This window comes from Sinocyclocheilus anshuiensis, unplaced genomic scaffold (assembly GCF_001515605.1).
Source record: "Sinocyclocheilus anshuiensis isolate Anshui unplaced genomic scaffold, SAMN03320099.WGS_v1.1 scaffold813, whole genome shotgun sequence".
Classification (NCBI taxonomy): domain Eukaryota; kingdom Metazoa; phylum Chordata; class Actinopteri; order Cypriniformes; family Cyprinidae; genus Sinocyclocheilus; species Sinocyclocheilus anshuiensis.
In genome coordinates, this window is record NW_015540942.1 from 406,109 (window position 1) to 427,392 (window position 21,284).

General features: G+C 36.8%; 1 protein-coding gene across 4 annotated transcripts in view; it reads left to right on the forward strand.

Moving 5' to 3' along the window:
• thraa (thyroid hormone receptor alpha a) overlaps positions 1-11,042 on the forward strand; it is a 41,785-nt gene extending 30,743 nt beyond the window's left edge. For 2 of the 4 annotated variants that reach the window (XM_016487683.1, XM_016487684.1), the window contains 7 exons: positions 1,812-1,873; positions 2,636-2,757; positions 2,839-2,986; positions 3,866-4,071; positions 6,246-6,389; positions 7,928-8,186; positions 9,560-11,042. In XM_016487683.1, coding sequence (XP_016343169.1) covers positions 1,812-1,873; positions 2,636-2,757; positions 2,839-2,986; positions 3,866-4,071; positions 6,246-6,389; positions 7,928-8,186; positions 9,560-9,810 — 1,192 coding nt within the window. In that variant the 3' untranslated portion in view covers positions 9,811-11,042. The remainder of the gene's footprint in view (positions 1-1,811; positions 1,874-2,635; positions 2,758-2,838; positions 2,987-3,865; positions 4,072-6,245; positions 6,390-7,927; positions 8,187-9,559) is intronic. The other 2 variants (XM_016487685.1, XM_016487686.1) reach the window with 1 other exon arrangement.
• Positions 11,043-21,284: the final 10,242 nt, after the last annotated feature.

The window sequence follows — 21,284 nt, forward strand, 5'->3', positions numbered from 1 at the left end:
AAGTCATTTCATTATTGTCAGTGGTTGGATATCTTGTGCGTGTGTGTTTGTGTGTGTGTGTGTGTGTGTTTAATGAAACTCAGATGCGGGATTGCTTTAGAATATGTTGCATTTCAGTTATTTGCAATGTTTTCAGGCATGTTGTATGTAGGCTTAGTAGATTTGTCATGTTTTGGTAATTTGTAATATAGCACTATCTTCATGCAGTGAACTAATAATGCAACACTCGTGTATATACTATGTGTTGTTGTGTTGAGCTCTATACACACAAGCATTGCCTCACATCATCTGGACTCTGTGCTGGCTCACAGAGGTGTGTCGGGTTAATTTGCTGTACACCGCTAGTGAGTTCATAACCTCCACATTTAGACCGAGTCTTCTGTTGTTGTTCACTACCAACTGAAGGACTTGCATGAAAGTGTTGCTTATGTATTTTACTGTGGTTTTGGAGTCATGAAGGCAGTCACATGAGTTTAACACATTAAACCGGTTTGTGGTTTGGTCTGTTGCTGTTCCTTTAGTTTTTGCATGGTGATGCAACACAGTTGATAGACAAATTATGGCAGTCAGCTGAGGTGAATGATGCCCTGTGAAATTATTTTAAACAGTGCCATCATGTGGTCACCACATGCATTTATTCTGCCCACTTACTTAAAGGGATTGTTCACCTAAAATGAAAATGCTGTGAGTATGTATTCACCCTCATGTCGTTCCAAACATTTACATTACATTTACATTTAGTCATTTTGCAGACGCTTTTAGCCAAAGCGACTTATAATTGGGGAATGCATAAAGCGATTCTTCTTAAAGAGGCAAACAGACACAGGAAGTGCTCGTAATACCAAGTTTCAGGCATTGTTCAAATAAGTACACGCTAAAAAGGGAAGGAATAAATAAAGAGAAATAATTTTTTTTTTTTATAAATTTAGGATGAAGTCAAATAGCGTCGAAAGAGATGAGATTTCAGCTGTTGCTCAAACCTTTATGAATGACTTTCTTACGTGAAACACAAAAGATGTTCTGAAGAATGTTGCTAACTGAACAGTTTTGGTTACCATTGACTTCCACTCACAAAAAAAGGACACATTTCTCAAAATATCTTAATTTATGTTCCACAGAAGAAAGAAAGTCTTTGAATGTTTTAGTGTTAAAATGTCCCTTCTGCGCTTAATATGCAGAAACAGAAAGTCCTTCATTAACACTGTCTCTCATTATTGTGTTTGTTTGAACATTCTGCCTAGCCTGACATAGCAGCAGTAGCTCACAGTGGTGTGAGTTTAGGAAGGGACTGTCTGTTAGTCTGACCAGTGACAGACAAGTGGAGTGTTTGGGCATTATTCCATTTGATGATTTCCATTTTTACTGTTAGGCCTTACGATACATACTGTAAAACAATGGAAATAATAATGAAATGCATGTTACACTACCTTCCAATAGTTTAGGGTCAGTAAGTGTTTTCTTTTTTTTAAAGAAATAAATACTTTTATTTAGCAATGATGCATTAAATTGATCAAAAGTGACAGTAAAGACATTTATAATGTTACAAAAGATTTCTGTTTCAAATAAATGTTGATCTTTTGAAATTTCTATTCAAAGAATCCTGTATCATAGTTTTCCACAAAATATTAAGCATTGATTTATATGATATGAAAACATATTAAATTATAATACAAGTTAAAATAAGTTATTTATAATTCTAGTAATATTTCACAGTATTAGTGTCCTTACTGTATTTTTGATCTTGAAATAGAAATAGAAAATAATTTCTGATTTTACTGTATACTTTTTTCCCCTCCCCTATTTTTCTCCAGGTGGCCGAATGGAGTGAAGAGAAAAAGAAAGAATAGTCAATGCTCTATGAAGAGCACGTCTGGTAAGGATTTTGCATACGGTGTCACTGCAGTCTAAACGCCTGCGATGCCCAAACATGCCCCCTCTGTGTTTTGAGACAAACAGATTTTGAATGCAGCTATCAAAAATAAATATTAATATCTTTGAGAATTGTTAAGAACAATAACAATATATATATATATACACACACACGCACACACACACACACACACACACACATATATATATATATACATTTTTAAATATTTTTCTGAAACAGACAACATGTCTGTGTTTGGTCAGTTTAATTGAGTTCACAGTCCAACATTGTCCACAGATCTTTTTGGAATAAACTAAAAATACTGTTATCATCTCCTCACACTTGTGATTCTCGAAACGCTTATGACTTCCCAGAACACAAAAGGAGTTATTAACAATATGACAGTCAGTGTTGGTGAAATAGTATCTCAGGGTTGTAGAGGTTGTGTGTGTGTGTGGTCCTGGTATTCCCTACATTATGGGGATCAAATGTCCCCTCAAGGATGGTAATACCAGTCATTTTTGACATTGTGAGGACATTTTTTTTTGGTCTCAATGAGGAAAATAGTTTAAAATGAAGTTTTTTGAAAATATAATAATGAGGGAAGTTTTGTGTGTGGGGTAGGGTTAGGGTGTGAGGATAGAAAATAGAAAGTTTGGACAGTATAAAAACCATTACGTCTATGAAATGTCCCCATAAAGCATGGTGTGGGTGTGTATGTGTGTGTGTTCTGCTGTAACAGTCCATCTCCTCCTCCTCTTCTAGTGAACATCATCTCTGTTCCAGGGTATGTTCCCAGCTACCTGGAGAAAGATGAGCCATGTGTGGTATGCGGGGACAAGGCCACCGGCTACCATTACCGCTGCATCACATGTGAGGGCTGCAAGGTGAGATTTCCAAACACTGAACCACTTCATAATCATAATCAGTCTGTGCTTACTTATTAATTTGCTTTCGTCTGCTCCCAGGGTTTCTTTAGGAGGACAATACAGAAGAATCTTCACCCTTCCTATTCCTGCAAATATGACAGCTGTTGCATCATTGATAAAATCACCCGCAACCAGTGCCAGCTGTGCCGCTTCAAGAAGTGCATCTCGGTGGGCATGGCCATTGACTGTGAGTGTTCACACAAACACACATACACACACACACACGTTTGCTTGGCTAAATGAAGACATACTGTAGATTACGGTTAAGTTAATAAAAATGACTACAGACTAACGCATTTTATTTTATTTTATTTAGTATATTTATATTTAATATTTATTTAGTATTGGGACCAATTCTCACTATTAACTAGTTGCTTATTAAGATGCATATTACTAGCAAATTGGCTGTTTATTAGTACTTATAAAGCACATATTCTGCATGACCATATTCTACATCCCTAATCCTGCCCAATACCTAAACTTAACAACTACCTTACTAACTATTAATAAGCAGTAATTAGGAGTTTGAAAAGTCGTAGTTAGTAGTTAGTCAATAGTGAGAACTGGACCTTAAATTAAAGCGTGACCATTTAATTTTATTTTATTTTGATTTATTTTAGAAAAAAGCCTTATTATTATTATATTATATATTTTTTATTTGGTGTTTTTTTATTTTTCTATTTTATTTTATTTTATTTTAGAAAAGACTTACTAGTATCTAAAGACTACAGAAAATGTTTCCTAATGTTTACAATTTTTATATTATAAAGTATAAATATATATATGTATATATGTATGTATTTTTTCCAGTAGTTATTAATATATAAACCCTGCTGAAGTATTAATTCAGCACAATCTGATGGTAAGATTGCAGTCTCTGTAAAAATCTTTAAATGTCTTTAAATGACATTGTTTCTCAAAAAATAAATATATAAATCTGGCCTTTGAAAAAACCTGCTATAATCTTCTTACGCATAATAACATTACATAACATTGCCTGTCATTTCCTGTTTAGTACTGAGAGTATTAAATGAGTGATTGTGCGAGTGATTCATGTCCCTGGCAGTGGTGCTGGATGATTCAAAGCGTGTGGCCAAGAGGCGTCTAATCGAGGAAAACCGGGAACGGAAAAAGAAAGAGGAGATTGTGAAAACACTGCACAATCGGCCTGAGCCCACCGTCTCGGAGTGGGAGCTGATTCGTATGGTGACGGAGGCTCATCGTCACACCAATGCCCAGGGCCCTCACTGGAAGCAGAAACGCAAGTTCTTAGTAAGAGGCCTGGTTGTGTCTGTATGTCTGTGATCATGCAAAGCATTGATGGGTTGACTACATTGTACAGGTGGTTGGGTTCTCAGCTAGATCGCTAATAACCTCCAGCTCTTGTCCGTCTGTTTGCTGTTCTTTTGGGAGTCACTTCTTCATCATGGCAATTGTGTTTGAATGTCAGGGGTCAAAAAACATGTTACTTAGCAACTAGTGTTGTTACACAGAGTGGTCTGTCAGGATTTGAGAGTAGCTGACAATCCCCTTGTCCAAATACCCACACTTGCGGTCTTGGCCACTTGAGAGCGCGTGCGCGCGACAGGAAGTAAGTGTGCAAGTCTGTCCCATGTCTTCAAAATGCCAAAGTGCAGTGCCCTTAACGCACACTAAACCCACACTATCTCGAATACCGCTCAGGAGCGCTATTCAAGGCTAAGTGTATCCCATCATGCATCATGTTCTGGAAATAAATCGTGAGACTTTTTGCCGAGATCTCGCGAGAGGTCACGGAAACCTTTCCAATGTAAGTTAAATATTAATATAATAATTAGATATTACAAATAATTTGGTAGAAAAACAGTGTTTTTACTTTTATTGGTGCAAAGATGAGTTGTGGTGATATTTATTTTGTACAACATTTGCAACTGCTTTTTATCACTTAATTAGAAGCACCACAAATTTAATTTGTCATGTTATAGGGACTACTGAACAGACATTTAGAAGTTGATTTTAAAATGCAAAGTATTTCAAATTAAAATTAAAATAAAGCTGTGTAAACACTTGCATTTTTACAACACTATAAGTGTGTCCCATCAGGTAATGAAAAGTTCGACACACACTTGTGGTCTTCACACCCATTTGAAGACTTCGGCCAAATACAGGAAATACGTCATTTAAGTAATCAAGTGGTCAAGTGCAAAGACTGCAAGTGTGGGTATTTGGACAAAGCCAATGACCAAAGAGCACTGGATTGGCCCTCAAACAATCAGACAAATCAGTTTGAGGATAGATGGATGGACTCTTTTGTAATCAGAGTTTGGTTTGTTTGTCTGGTCTGTGCTCTAGTGGATCATACTGTGTTTGCTTGAGTTCAGTCTAACCGAATGTGAAAACGGCCTTAGGCCCTGTTTACACTAGTGCATTTTCGTTTTCATCTATGTGCTTGGAGCGGTCGAATGAGGTATCTACCTATACATATCTATGGGTACAACAATGAGCATGATGTTATTGTTTACACGGTCGTCAAGGATACGCAGAGAGAATGTGGGCAGCCACGCCATCGCTTTCAAAAGTCTCAGTTTTGGTCCGTAACGCAACCCCAGAGTTTTCATACTAAAACGGGGTCTGCAGCATTTTCAAAAGTCTCGAAAATGGCGGAGTAGTGTAAACGACAGGCGTAGTAACCGTAGCAAAAGTTATGCGTTTTAAAACGAAAAAGCACTAGTGTAAACGTAGCCTTAGAATGGGTTGAGAAGTATAAACAAATTAAAAATCAAAACAAAAAGTCTGGGGTCATTTTGTAATTGTTTTTTAAAGAAGTCTTTTATAATCAAAATATGAGGAAATACAGTAAAAACAGTAATACTGTGAAATTACTGTTTTCTGTTTTAATGTTTAAAAATTTAATTTATTCCTGTGATGACAAAGCTGAATTTTCAGCATCATTACTCCAGTCTTCAGTGTCACATGATCCTTCAGAAATCATTCTAATATTCTGATTTGCTGCTCGAGAAACATATATTATTATTATTATCAATGTTGAAAACAGTTGTGCTGCTTAATAATTTTGTGGAAATGGTGTTAATTTTTCAGGATTCTTTGATGAATAGAAAGAACAATATGTATTTGACGTTTTTGTAACATTATAAATGTCAACACTGTCACTTTTGATGCAACTTAATGCATCCTTGCTGAATAAAATATTAACTTATTTCAAATAAAAAATAACTGACCCCAAACTATTTTAGTGTTTTAAAATAGTTGTCTGGTAATTTATTTATTTACTTTTTTACGAAAACATACATAATCTCACTTATACAAATGTTGGTAAAATGAAATGTATTTCTTATGGTGTGGGCAGTAAATATGTTAAAAATGTGAAAAGCAGGGAAAAAAAATCAAAAGCAACATCTGCCAGATTGCTTTTTCAATCCAAACCTCTATATTGGTTTGTCTTTCAGCCAGAAGACATCGGGCAGTCTCCAGCCCCCACATCAGACAATGACAAAGTCGACCTGGAGGCCTTCAGTGAGTTCACCAAGATCATCACCCCTGCCATCACACGAGTTGTGGACTTTGCCAAAAAGCTGCCCATGTTCTCTGAGGTCAGTGTCTGTGTTTTCAAATACTGCACATGAACGTCTCCGTTCTCCACCGCGCCTGAAAAAGCCCCTCCGCTGCTGATGCTTATTTTATAAATTCACATTTTCATAAACAGCACGGTGCTGCATTATTACATCAATTGTCAGAGACCGCTGTGAAAGAGCAATTATGTGCTCAGCTCCAGCTGTCACTGTACTTTCTGAACCAAAACGGCATGCCTGTGCTTGTGTGTGAATGAAAAAGGCTGCCTTGCTACCGCATTTGAGTAATGGCCTTATTAAAACATTGGCTGTGATTACAGGCTGTTGCTGTGCTTTGAATCACTTGTTATTTTGCCACTCTAATTGCTCATGTGAACACATAATGATCACAAATCATCAGTTGTTGACTTGCTACATTGAAGCCTCTAGTTAGAAGCCTCTAAGGCTTAATAATTTTGTGGAAATGGTGTTAATTTTTCAGGATTCTTTGATGAATAGAAAGAACAATATGTATTTGACGTTTTTGTAACATTATAAATGTCAACACTGTCACTTTTGATGCAACTTAATGCATCCTTGCTGAATAAAATATTAACTTATTTCAAATAAAAAATAACTGACCCCAAACTATTTTAGTGTTTTAAAATAGTTGTCTGGTAATTTATTTATTTACTTTTTTACGAAAACATACATAATCTCACTTATACAAATGTTGGTAAAATGAAATGTATTTCTTATGGTGTGGGCAGTAAATATGTTAAAAATGTGAAAAGCAGGGAAAAAAAATCAAAAGCAACATCTGTCAGATTGCTTTTTCAATCCAAACCTCTATATTGGTTTGTCTTTCAGCCAGAAGACATCGGGCAGTCTCCAGCCCCCACATCAGACAATGACAAAGTCGACCTGGAGGCCTTCAGTGAGTTCACCAAGATCATCACCCCTGCCATCACACGAGTTGTGGACTTTGCCAAAAAGCTGCCCATGTTCTCTGAGGTCAGTGTCTGTGTTTTCAAATACTGCACATGAACGTCTCCGTTCTCCACCGCGCCTGAAAAAGCCCCTCCGCTGCTGATGCTTATTTTATAAATTCACATTTTCATAAACAGCACGGTGCTGCATTATTACATCAATTGTCAGAGACCGCTGTGAAAGAGCAATTATGTGCTCAGCTCCAGCTGTCACTGTACTTTCTGAACCAAAACGGCATGCCTGTGCTTGTGTGTGAATGAAAAAGGCTGCCTTGCTACCGCATTTGAGTAATGGCCTTATTAAAACATTGGCTGTGATTACAGGCTGTTGCTGTGCTTTGAATCACTTGTTATTTTGCCACTCTAATTGCTCATGTGAACACATAATGATCACAAATCATCAGTTGTTGACTTGCTACATTGAAGCCTCTAGTTAGAAGCCTCTAAGGGAGATATTTGATTGTGCTAGGAATCTCAAAAAACTATTTAAAAGACAGCAATCAAATAGTGGTCCGTCCTTGTTTTTGAGCCTTGATTAATATCATGCAAACAGGAATCATTTGTGCTTTATTGTCTTCCACTGGTGTCCAGCTCCCCTGTGAAGACCAGATCATCCTGCTGAAAGGCTGCTGTATGGAGATCATGTCGTTGCGCGCAGCGGTGCGGTACGACCCGGAGAGCGAGACGCTGACCCTGAGCGGGGAGATGGCTGTCAGTCGAGAGCAGCTGAAGAACGGAGGGTTAGGAGTGGTGTCTGATGCCATCTTTGATTTGGGCAAGAGCCTGTCACAGTTCAACCTGGATGACTCAGAGGTGGCACTGCTGCAGGCTGTACTGCTCATGAGCTCAGGTGAGATGGACTGACAGCTGCTACAACCATATGTGTGTCTTATGAAGATCCTGTCATCATTTACTCACCTTCATGTTGTTTCAAACCTCTTCTCCCATTGAACACAAATGGAGAATTTTTAAATACGAAATTTTAAAGGTTATTGTTCACTGATCATCTTGTCCTCCGCTGCAGCTTTCAGATAAAAAAATTTGATGTATGTTTGACAAGACACACAAACTAATGATGTCTGAACTGGGAAGGAGGTTTATCAGTGAATAATAACTTTCTGTTGGTTCCTCACACAGTTCGTCTGTATAACCTTTCATTTTCAAGTGCTTAAAATACAGTACCATTCAAACGTTTGGGGTCAGTAAGATTTTTTTATGAAGAAATCAAAATTGTATTCAGCAAGGATACATTAAATTGATCAAAAGTGACAGTAAAGACTTTTATAATGTTTAATTATGTTTAATTAAAAATTTCTTTTATTTTAAATTATTTATTTTATAATGTTTGTTTGCTTGTTTGTTTGTTTATTTATATATGTGACCCTGGACCACATTGTCCACTGGACAATATTTGGCCGAGATACAACTATTTGAAAATCTGGAATCTGAGGGTGCAAAAAAAATCGAAATATTGAGAAAATCGCCTTTAAAGTTGTCCAGATGAAGTTCTTAGCAATGCATATTACTCATCAAAAATGAAGTTTTGATATATTTACGGTAGGAAATTTACAAAATATCTTTCTCGAACATGATCTTTACTTAATATCCTAATGATTTTTGGCATAAAAGAAAAATCGATCATTTTGACCCATACAATGTATTTTTGGCTATTGCTACAAATATACCCCAGCGACTTAAGACTGCTTTTGTGCTCCAGGGTCACATATATTTATTTCAAATAAATGCCATACTTTCTATTAATCAAGGAATTTTGAATAAATGTATTACCATTTCCACAAAAATATTAAACAGCACGGTTATTTTTAACATTCATAGATAGATAGATAGATAGATAGATTGCAATTGTAATAATGTAATAAATAAAAAGTTAATAAATCAGTTACATTTAAAATGTTACATTAGAAAAGTTATTTATAATTCTAGTCATAGTTCACAATATGTTTGTTTTACTGAATTTTGGATCAAATAAATGCTGTCTTGGTGAGCATTAGAGACTTTATTTGAAAACAAGAAAAAACCCAAACCTTTGAACTGTTCTGGATATGTAATCAGTTATGTTTTCTTTAATATTGCGTTTACTGCTAAATGGCACCATCTAGTGGATCAAAAAATGGCCTGTATCCTTCCTTTAACTTTCCTGTTATGACCTCTGATAGCATCTTGACAGTCATTTCAATATTAGTTTGATTTTCCGTTGCACAGATCGTTCCGGACTCACGTGTGTGGAAAAGATCGAGAAGTGTCAGGAGATGTACTTGTTAGCATTCGAGCACTACATCAACCATCGCAAGCACAACATCTCACACTTCTGGCCCAAGCTGCTGATGAAGGTGACGAACCTGCGCATGATCGGCGCCTGTCATGCCAGCCGCTTCCTGCACATGAAAGTGGAGTGTCCCACAGAACTCTTCCCCCCTCTTTTCCTAGAGGTCTTCGAGGATCAGGAGGTGTGACCGAGAGCCACAGGGGAACTCGGGGAGGGAAAACTGATCGTGAATTTGTTTTCGCAAAGCATTTGTTTTTTGCATCCTCATGCAACGCCGAGCCGGGACATGCATCGCCAGCTTTGTCTAGGATATGTTTTGGGTTGTCGGCCTCCACATCTTTCGACCCTACAGTCACTTGCCATTCAGATTCCTCCCACAGACGGACAAAAAGCTAGCATGCATCAACCTACCTCTCGTACCGACATACCTCCCAACCTCAGAAGGAGCTTATTTTAAAAGCATGACAAAGAAACCCACACATTCAAAAGCTATTTCATAACCTGTTTCGGAAACGCTAGCTGTTGTTGTAAGTACAGAGGAAACGTCTGAGCAACATCGAACACCTACATTTGGGCTCTACACGATTAACGTAATTTTCCTCTGATTACAGTAGTATTTCAGCATTCATCTTCCTCTTTGCACGCATAGAATATCTCCTTTGTGAACATAACTACCTGTGTGCACTTGTACATACGTTAATATGTTGTGTGAACTTCTCATACCTCATATACACCAGCATACAGACGTACATGTAGCAACATGTCCATACATGTATGTATGCGTACTATTCTGCTTGCATTAACCCATTTATCTTCTTACAATGCAGCGTCTACAGTTCTCACATACCTTCCTATCTACCATATCCATTTGCATGTTACTTAAGCTGAACATTTTGTGACCTCATTTTCTGAATAGTCTCTTGTCGCTTTCTGGTGTGTGACCGATATAACTGTGGTGGGGTATTTCCTCCTGTATTCATCTGTCCTAGTGTTGTCCGTTTGGGCAGACAGATTGATGTACATATGTATTAAGCCATATGCTGTGGTTTGAGACGCATCCATCTCCATATTATGGACTTCAGATCGCTCATTGTGCTCCAATTGACCTGGCTCATCAGATGGTAGAACCATATGTTATTACATAGAACTTCAGAGAATACTATGGTATTATTCCAAAAAAACATGGTAGTGTCATGGTACTTATTTTAGGGGAATATTACCCCTGAAATCCATCCATCATACCATTTATGTGGACAAATTAGAAGTACAGGGTGGTAAATGATTCCTGAAAATCAGAATTTGACATGATAACAAAAACAGGAACTAAGGGTTAGATCATAAGAGTAATAGGTTACATTGGGGCTAAACATCAAAATAACTACTTCAACAAAAGGCGTTGAACAATTTTCTGTTTATTTAATTGTGTTGTATGGAAATATGATTAAATACAAAAATTATTTTAGTATCGTATTTAAAAATTTATTTTTGCTACATTGTTTCACACATTAATCTCCATTGTTATTGGAGCAGTCAATTCAAAACTCAAAATTTGAAAATTCTGTCAACATTTACTCACCCTAAAGTTGTTCCAAATCTCAAGTTGTTCCTGTTGAGCACAAAATAAGGGCCCTCCTTTTCAACAGTGCGTACGCACAGATGTGTGCGTAAGCACAGTTTCACACAAAGCGTGTGATCTAACAACTTGTACTTATATGTAGGAATGAATGTAAATATTGTGGAAGGACAAAATATAGAAACTTTTCTACGCACTGTTGATAAATGAGGCCCCAGATATTTTGGAGAATGCAGACGTACATGTAGCAACATGTCCATACATGTATGTATGCGTACTATTCTGCTTGCATTAACCCATTTATCTTCTTACAATGCAGCGTCTACAGTTCTCACATACCTTCCTATCTACCATATCCATTTGCATGTTACTTAAGCTGAACATTTTGTGACCTCATTTTCTGAATAGTCTCTTGTCGCTTTCTGGTGTGTGACCGATATAACTGTGGTGGGGTATTTCCTCCTGTATTCATCTGTCCTAGTGTTGTCCGTTTGGGCAGACAGATTGATGTACATATGTATTAAGCCATATGCTGTGGTTTGAGACGCATCCATCTCCATATTATGGACTTCAGATCGCTCATTGTGCTCCAATTGACCTGGCTCATCAGATGGTAGAACCATATGTTATTACATAGAACTTCAGAGAATACTATGGTATTATTCCAAAAAAACATGGTAGTGTCATGGTACTTATTTTAGGGGAATATTACCCCTGAAATCCATCCATCATACCATTTATGTGGACAAATTAGAAGTACAGGGTGGTAAATGATTCCTGAAAATCAGAATTTGACATGATAACAAAAACAGGAACTAAGGGTTAGATCATAAGAGTAATAGGTTACATTGGGGCTAAACATCAAAATAACTACTTCAACAAAAGGCGTTGAACAATTTTCTGTTTATTTAATTGTGTTGTATGGAAATATGATTAAATACAAAAATTATTTTAGTATCGTATTTAAAAATTTATTTTTGCTACATTGTTTCACACATTAATCTCCATTGTTATTGGAGCAGTCAATTCAAAACTCAAAATTTGAAAATTCTGTCAACATTTACTCACCCTAAAGTTGTTCCAAATCTCAAGTTGTTCCTGTTGAGCACAAAATAAGGGCCCTCCTTTTCAACAGTGCGTACGCACAGATGTGTGCGTAAGCACAGTTTCACACAAAGCGTGTGATCTAACAACTTGTACTTATATGTAGGAATGAATGTAAATATTGTGGAAGGACAAAATATAGAAACTTTTCTACGCACTGTTGATAAATGAGGCCCCAGATATTTTGGAGAATGTTAGTAACCAAACAGTTGATGGTACCCATTGACTTCCATAGTATGGAAAAAAAAAATACTCTGGACCATCAACTGTTTGGATACCAGCATTCTCCAAAATATCTTCTTTTGTGTTTGACAAAAGAAACTCATACAGGTTTTGAACAAATGGAAGGTGAGCAAATGATGACAGAATTAAAATTTTTGTGTGAACTGTCCATTTAAATCAAACAAAAAAAGCTTCAAGATAAATCACAACATTTCAAACTGCAGTTTGATCAGTTAATAACATCAGAGCTCATTGTAGGTTTGTTGTGAAATGTTTATACAGAATTAGTTAGCATGAAATGCAAATTTACCACATCTGTTTTCTAAATGCACGTTATTGATGATTTTGTGAACTATTCATTTGTGCATATATGCATTTTTGGCTCTGTGTTTAATCAAAATCATATACACTCAGATGTATGTCACAATACAGAAGAAAAGATATGTTGCTACTTTCGTTTTATCACAAGTATTTACCTAATACAAATTTTTCCCAATTACAGATTCATTCATTTACTAATTGCTAGTTTTAGACTTAATCACCTTCAACAAAACTGAAAATCAAGTTTTTGTTGCAAAATATATTATATAATTTCAGGAATTCTCATTAGTTACATCTGCAACATTTACAATAAAAAAAACTAAAGGAAATGACTTCAAATAAACCTTATTTATTTTGCAGTGCATAGCAACAAACAGGTCCTTCGGGAAGTTCTGTAGTTGTGTTTGTGGCTATTCATTGTCTGGAGAGGGAAATGAAAAATAGAAAGGACTTTTAGCCCCATTGTACCCTACATCTTTGCCGATTTTGAAAGTAGAGAACTTACAATCTCCACAACCTTCTTGCAAGAGGAAATGAAATGAGTGTCACTTACCTCTCCATGTCTTCAAACAGACTCTACCTCACCCCTCATCTGTGTATCACAGTCTACAAAGCACTTTTTTTCCACTCACCTGCTCACGCATATATTCCTGCTTAAACCTGTACATAAACATGCACACATTTACACTAAAAAGTCACATACGTGTGATAGCAACCTCTCTCGTGTGTGTATACTGCTTTCCCTTTCACTTGTGATGTGGGACCAAGTGTCAGTCTTGTTCCCTGTTTCTGAGGACAGTAAGAATGTGCCGGACTGAATGAATTTCACTGTGCTGTGACCGAGCTAACAGATTGCTTAGCACATTATTTTGCTTTAAGCAAGTGCTGGAGAAGCAGCACAGGAAGATGGCTCCTGAGTAACACAAACCTCAATTTTTGTCAGCCCAGTTCTGTGGTCCCTGTGCCTCCAAACCTGACCTGTTCATGTGCGCCCATACATCTCACACAAGAACTTTACATGAACTCTTCCCTAGCAAAGGACACAGCCAGACCCCCAAAGTAGTTTAACCAGACGCATAGATGCATAGCAGGGTTTCAATGTCCTTTTTGACTGATACTGTGTCAGTATGGCTCCAGGAAGTGACACGCAGCCTCCATTTAAAGTGACACAGAGGAACAAAAAGGGCAAAAAGGACAGTCTCACTGTGACTAGCTAAACTCAGGCATGGAGTTCCCATGAGGCAATGCATCTGACTCAGGCTCAATCTAACCCACCAGCACTGCAGACATGCACTGCCCACAGTCACAATCTACTGCACCAGCAAGGGTCAGCTCAGCTGAGCCCTGCACACAGACCCTGTTCTTGATAACGGGGAATCGGGAAGCCATTTGTTTTGCTGGACGTCCAAACCTGGTTTACAGCACTTTTATTAGAACAGAATTCAGTCCTTTACACCTAGCCAGATCATGAATATGTTGATTGAGACTTTGACTCTTAAACGGGTCATATCATGATATTTTGAAATAAAAGTTAATTGTACTATGACATCAGACTGTAACTTCCAGAACTTCTTCCCTTGTCCAAATTTAAAGGGCATTTACTGAAACTACGCAGCGAAAAATTATTTTTCTGAATAATAATGACCACCAACATTTACATATTAGCAATTCTTATTTTGTGTCCACTCACAATGACCAAGTAGGATAGGTAATATTGTTAAAACACCAGAAGGACTGACGATTGGAGTAAAATGTTGGATATTGCATCAAACTTTGTGCTTTTCCTGGCTGTGTGTAGCACCTACTGCTCTGCAGACCTTATAGGATCCCAGTGTTGAAGGAATAATTCACCCAAAAATGACAATTCTGTCGCCATTTACTTATTCTCATGTTGTTCGAAATCCAAAGACTTTTGTTTATCTTTAAATACAAATGAGGATATTTTTTATATATTCTCCTATTTTTTGTCCATTTACTTAAAGTCCACGCAATCGAAGGTTTGACACATCAAAAAGTACAGAGAATCTACATGAATCAAGCAGTTTAAATCACATCTTCTATAGAGACACCAGTGCTTTATATGTTAATTTAGTATGTTGTTGTTCAAATACGAACATATATATCATCAAATATGGTTTTTACCATTTTCTGTAAGAAAAAATAAATAGTAAAAAAAAAAGGATGGGAAAGGGAAAAATACTGCCAGGACAATATCCCTTAAATTAAATTTATGATCACACGATTTTCATTTTTGGGTGAAATATTCCTTTAAGAAACATAATTTTGAAGGTTTCAGTGCACATTTCAGAGCAGATTGGATCCAGTTTACAGATGCGTACAGCAAAGCCCTGTTGATCATTTCACATGGAAATAAACTGTTTATGACTTAAAGGCAAAAAAGCCTGTTCAATGTTGAAGATCAGTAACAAGATGTAAAAGCAGTTATTAAAAACTCAATTTTGACTATTGTCGGAGCAAAAAATTATAAGTGGACCTCATGGGAAAAATGTTAAACAATGATAATAATACAATGTATGATATGACTCCTTTAATAGATATTAAGAAGGGCATAGTCTTCTCAACAGCCCTCTGGGAAATCCCATGTCAACTACATGTCCACAGTCTGCAATGTAGCAAGCCATATTTGAGGTCCAAAATTTCAAGTGTGAAAAGAAGACCTGCCATTCCTTTAGAAAAAAATACCCTGTCCATCTTCTGATGAGGAATGTAAAAAAAAAAAAAAAAGACAAAGCACTCTTTAGTCAGAATACTTGCTGTTTTTTATGCTGAGTGGACATAACACGTTTGCAGGCTGTGAATTTTAAGTGAGCAGATTGTAACAAGCAATTGTTTGAACAGAGCAAAACTAAAGTTAATTTCAGACACTGTGCTTTGCTGTACATGTTTTTGAATCTGAACTGTACTGTGGGTGTGTAAGTGCTCAGTGTGGACAGCCATCGTGCTTCTCATGTGTTTAGTTGGTTTGACACACTTCATTACTATTTACTCTGTCTGTCTCCAATATCAAGATTCTCTTGTAGTGATTTGATGATGAACACTTCTGTTATTTCAAACCTTCATACCTCACATGAACGATATAAGAGGATGAGTTCAACATAGACTTATTTATGTCAAATACACAGCAGTTTTCACTACAGTATCTTAGACTGCCATAATGCGATCAGGCTGGATTGAATGTCTTGACAGTTTGGAAACAAGATGCTAAGATTTTTATCCAGTCAGAAAGAGACACATCTGCAGCAGATCTGTGTTTCTTTGAGAGGTAATCCATCATCGCCAGTACCTCAATCTCCAGTATTCAACAGGGTCTAACACACAACAGGACCTCACACACTTACTTTAAGAAACCATCCTCATCCTCACCGCAGGAACCTCACTGGCTATTGTTTTGTAAACCCATTCAGTGCAATAGACCAGGGGTACAGAACTCAGTTTAGTTCCAACCCTGCACCAACACATATACAATGTAGATTTCAAATAAGCCTGAAGGACTTGATCAGCTGGATCAGGTGTGTTTAATTGGAGCTTAACTCTGCAGGGCTGTGGACCTCCAGAAACTGAGTTCTGCACCCCTGCAACAGACTGCAATTTTATGTTTGATAAGTGATATATAGCTATATTTTTCTTCTTTAAAAATGATTTTATCTGCATTATCTATCACAAATAGCTCTGTATAATGACAAAGACAATGATGCTTGCACAAATGTTTGTCTGTGTCATTTTCTTGCTCGTAAAGCAAAATCTATGTGCTTTTACTCGATTTTGAACACTATGCTTCTATGGGAAGTTGTTAAGGTGCCCTCTCCTTTATGGGTCAGTGATACACCATCTAGTCCAGTGATGCAGAATTGCTGTTAAATCATCCCTTGTAGCATTGTACATTATCCTTCTATGAAACTGTCCTAGTACCAACCTGTAATGGATGTGAAAGGCCTGTGAGGTTATTCCCCTACAATGCCTCGGTTCAGTGGGTGCAATGCAGACTATATGTTTTCTTCTTTTTTTATATTTCAACTTTATTTGAAGAAAAATGTACAATTTTAACTGATTCTCAAACCGCTGACATAATTGGACTAATATATATATATATATATATATATATATATAATTATTATTATTTTTATTTATTTATTTTTTTCAAGATGTTTGCTTTGAGCAATTATATTTGCATGTAGTAAAATTTAACAATTGAGGTCATATTTTCACATGCAGGAACCAAGTGAAAACGATTAATAAACAAATTTTATATTTGCAGCTATACAATCAAAATATATGTGTGTTCAATACCGAAAGCAAAACGTGTGGGAGGGGTTTAAAAGTAACTCAGGTATGTGTGCTACTTTTCACTTTAAAAATGTTTAATAAATGATTGTTGTCTGTTGTAAAGACCTCTTGTGTTTGATTATTTGTGACAAAACTGTAATTATCATTGGCTACTCAAAGAGGGCTTACTGTAACTGATACCAAAGCACAAAACAAGTAGCTATAGCCAGAAAGGCAGGTTAGGTTTAATAGCAAATAAATACCAGGAATTTATATGTGTCAGAGCAGCTATGATGTGTATAGAGAGAGAAGGGCATATATGTTTGAATTTTAAAGGAATAGTATGATGAAAATTTTGTCATCATTTACTCACCCTCATGTCTTTCCAAACCTGTATGAGCTTCTTTCTTATGTTGAACATAAAAGAAGATGTTTTGAAGAATGCTGGTAACCAAACAGTTGATGGTCCCCATTGGCTTCCATGTATTTCTATCACTACTATCTTTGAATGGGGAAACATCAAATTCTCCAAAACTGTTCACTAAGCTGACGATTAAATTTCATATTTGAAATCGCCAATGAAATCTGACAACAACTGTATCATAAATGTTGTTTATTTTGCTCAAATAGCGTTAAATGAAACTTATTTGTCAGGCTAGATCAGCCAGTGCGCATGCGCAGTCCTAACCGCATGTCTCAGAGCGTTGACTGTTTCTATAGCAACCAGGACTTCTAACGGCAGCTGCAGTGACGCGATGACTATAGCAATCAGTGATTGGCTCTTGCATTTAGAAGGCGGGATTATTCCGCCATGTTGCACGTTGCAGTTTCTCCCATTCATAAGTACAGGAGTGAACCGTCTTTGTATATCTATTGTCTTTGGCTCTGCACAGTTTAGCTCCAACCCTAATCAAACACACCTGATCCAGCTAATCAAGTTCTTTAGGATTACTAGAAACTTCCAAGCAAGTGTGAGTTGGAGCTGGTTGGAGCTAAACTGTGTAGAGCTGCGGCCCTCCAGGAATTGAGTTTGAGACCACGGATTTAAAAGAAAGTATAAAAGGCAAAACCACCAAACTACCAGTGTCGTTATCGGTATCGACAGATAGCACTCTGAATAATCGGATATCGGTGTCAGTGGAGAAATTTACTATCGGTGCATCTCTAGAAAATAATCAATACATTAATTTCAATTGTTACATTGGTTTATGGCCCATGTTTGTACAATGCCTCATTGATTATTCATCTTCTCTCATCTTTAGAATTGCTTAATTTTGCCCCCATAGACAGCTATTTGATCTTTATGTTGGCTGAAGCTTTTTAACAAGAAATGTCTTCACAACTGACACAGTTTATTAAGCAATAAATCCCAGAGGACTGACCTAGGTATCAAAAACATTGTAGACAGATGTCACAATAGTTTTGCAATAAATTGACTTGTATAATACAAGTGCTGTGTTTTTATGTAGTTTAACTTCTATGCATATAAATACGAGAAAATAAAGGCTGAAATTCTAAACTCTCTTGCATTATGCATATTTTGATCTCAAAACAAAATATAATTGCATATGATGACTCGACTTTAGTGTTTTAATAGTTTTGGACAATCTATTTCTGCCCCTGGTCTCCTCTGTAGCTGACGATTAAATTTCATATTTGAAATCGCCAATGAAATCTGACAACAACTGTATCATAAATGTTGTTTATTTTGCTCAAATAGCGTTAAATGAAACTTATTTGTCAGGCTAGATCAGCCAGTGCGCATGCGCAGTCCTAACCGCATGTCTCAGAGCGTTGACTGTTTCTATAGCAACCAGGACTTCTAACGGCAGCTGCAGTGACGCGTTGACTTTACCGATTAGCGATTGGCTCTTTTGCTCAGAAGGCGGAGCTTTGTTCGATAGAGCGGCCATATTGAATGTTGCATTTTTCCCCAGTGACACGTCTTGGGTAGAGCCGTTCAACGGCTCTGGTTATAAGTAGTCCTCACGAATTTGATTGGTCGAACGGCTACTGAGACTTTTCACTGTCTGTATCACTCCCACGGTCCTTCTGCAGCGGTGGGGATTTTTCCGTAAATCTGTTCTGCAGGTTACATATTACCAGTAGGTGCCAAGATGTTTCTTCATGAGCAAGGCACATTCATTCAAAAGCACTGCTACATTCAAGCAAGACAATTTTCTGAATGAGTTATTGAATAATTCACTCAATATTAGTAGAAAAACACTGATTCATTCAAGAAGTACTGCGTGTGGCTTGGAAATGCGTGGCAGTTATGCTTTGGCTTCCTCTGGCGGACAAAAATACACAATAGCTATACTGCATCTAAAATGTTAGTTAACTTCTTGTTTACGCTAACAATCATGTTATTGCTCTTACAGTTTTTTTTTTTTACAATCGCTATGACAATTTTTTTCAATACTTTTAACAATTTTCCTAAATTCTTAACGCAGTTAGCTCAACATTTGTCAGTGTAGGCAATACAATTAACGCATTTCTTGTTGCTTTGACACAAAATGCTTACAGTTGACACAAATTTAAAACACAAAAACTTTTTTTTTTTTTAATTTTTACAAACAAGCTCAACCAAGACCAAAACAATGGCTTTTTACTGCCAAATTTACACATGCTTTCACACTGTATGTCAGAACACATAGCATCATGTTCTAAACCTAACTTATAGGCTAAAGTGAAAGTAAACAGCTGTTCATATTGTGAATTGAAACTCAAATATATCGACCAAATGTCCCCTCCTGGATGCAATGGATGCCGCATACCAAGACATCACAGCTGAACACTGCCTGGGGTGGATAAGGCATACCAAAAGATGCCTTGCCAGAGAAGAAGATATCAGGTGTGATGTGGATGAGAACATGTGACCGAATGCAGAAGACCGGGCAGATTAGATTACTTTTTATTTATTTTTTTATTCTTCTGTGGCTTTTTATGTTTGTATATTTTATATTTTCACATGGCAACTGTATTGCATATTTTTGTTATCTTGCAGTAATGTCCTGTTGCAAATAAAGCCTTTACTTCAGTAATTCTGTCTCTGTCTTCTTTTTTCATAAACCGTACATTCTATAAAGCTACTCTAAGATGGGTCATTCATTTTTTTTTGTATTGAATTTCTGCAGCAAAAGAAACAAAATACATGCATTTACCAAACTCAACAAAACAAAAATGTAGAGAGGCTTCAAAAAAAATCTGCAAAACACAATCTACGATCAATACAATATACTATTGTATAAGGGAAAATCTGACACATAAAATAAGGCAGTTTCTGTAATTCCGTCTGATGTTAGTGTTTTTATGACATTGCTATGCTTCACTAAATGTTCCTGTTGGAAGAGAACACGTGTTAGTGTTTTGGAATAATTATTTGATTTTGAGACATTGTTTTGGTAGCGTATTGTGTTAATGTATTATTGGATTTTGAAAATTAGTGTTGGAGTTTTGTTTACAATGTGTGATTTTGAGCATGAAACTAACTGTTTTGCCAATTGTGTGTTGTAGGTGTGTTGGTGCGTTAAGAGTTTAGTAAAATTGTTATGAGAATTTAAAAAATTGTCATAGCGATTGTAAAAAAAACTGTAATAGCACTCTTGCTAGTGTGATGTTGCTTATGCTTACATTATATTTTCTGGATAAAGCAGGTTGCTGTAGTTAAGTGAAGGAAACCCTTCTTACAGAGTTGATGTTGATGAAGCATATCCAAGTTAGCAGTGAGAGCTGGCAGCAAGCAACCATTTTATTATTATTGGGTCACTGAAACATTAAAGGGGTCATATGATGTTGCTAAAAAGAACATTATTTGGTGTAATGCAATGTGTTTATGCGGTTTAAGGTTAAAAAAACACATTATTTTCCACATACTGTACATTATTGTTTCTCCTCTATGCCCCACCTTTCTGAAACGCATCGATTTTTACAAAGCTCATCGGTCTGAAAAGCGAGGTGTGCTCTGATTGGCCAGCTATCCAGTGCGTTGCGATTGGCCGAATACCTCAAGCGTGTGACGGAAATGTAATACCCCTTACCATATTGTGATGCCTTATCATACTGTGATGCCGTCTCCTGGAGCATCCAGTGGGGACATAATTACGGATTATAATGACTTATACTGTCTTTTTACGCATTGTGTATTGTGCCGCGTA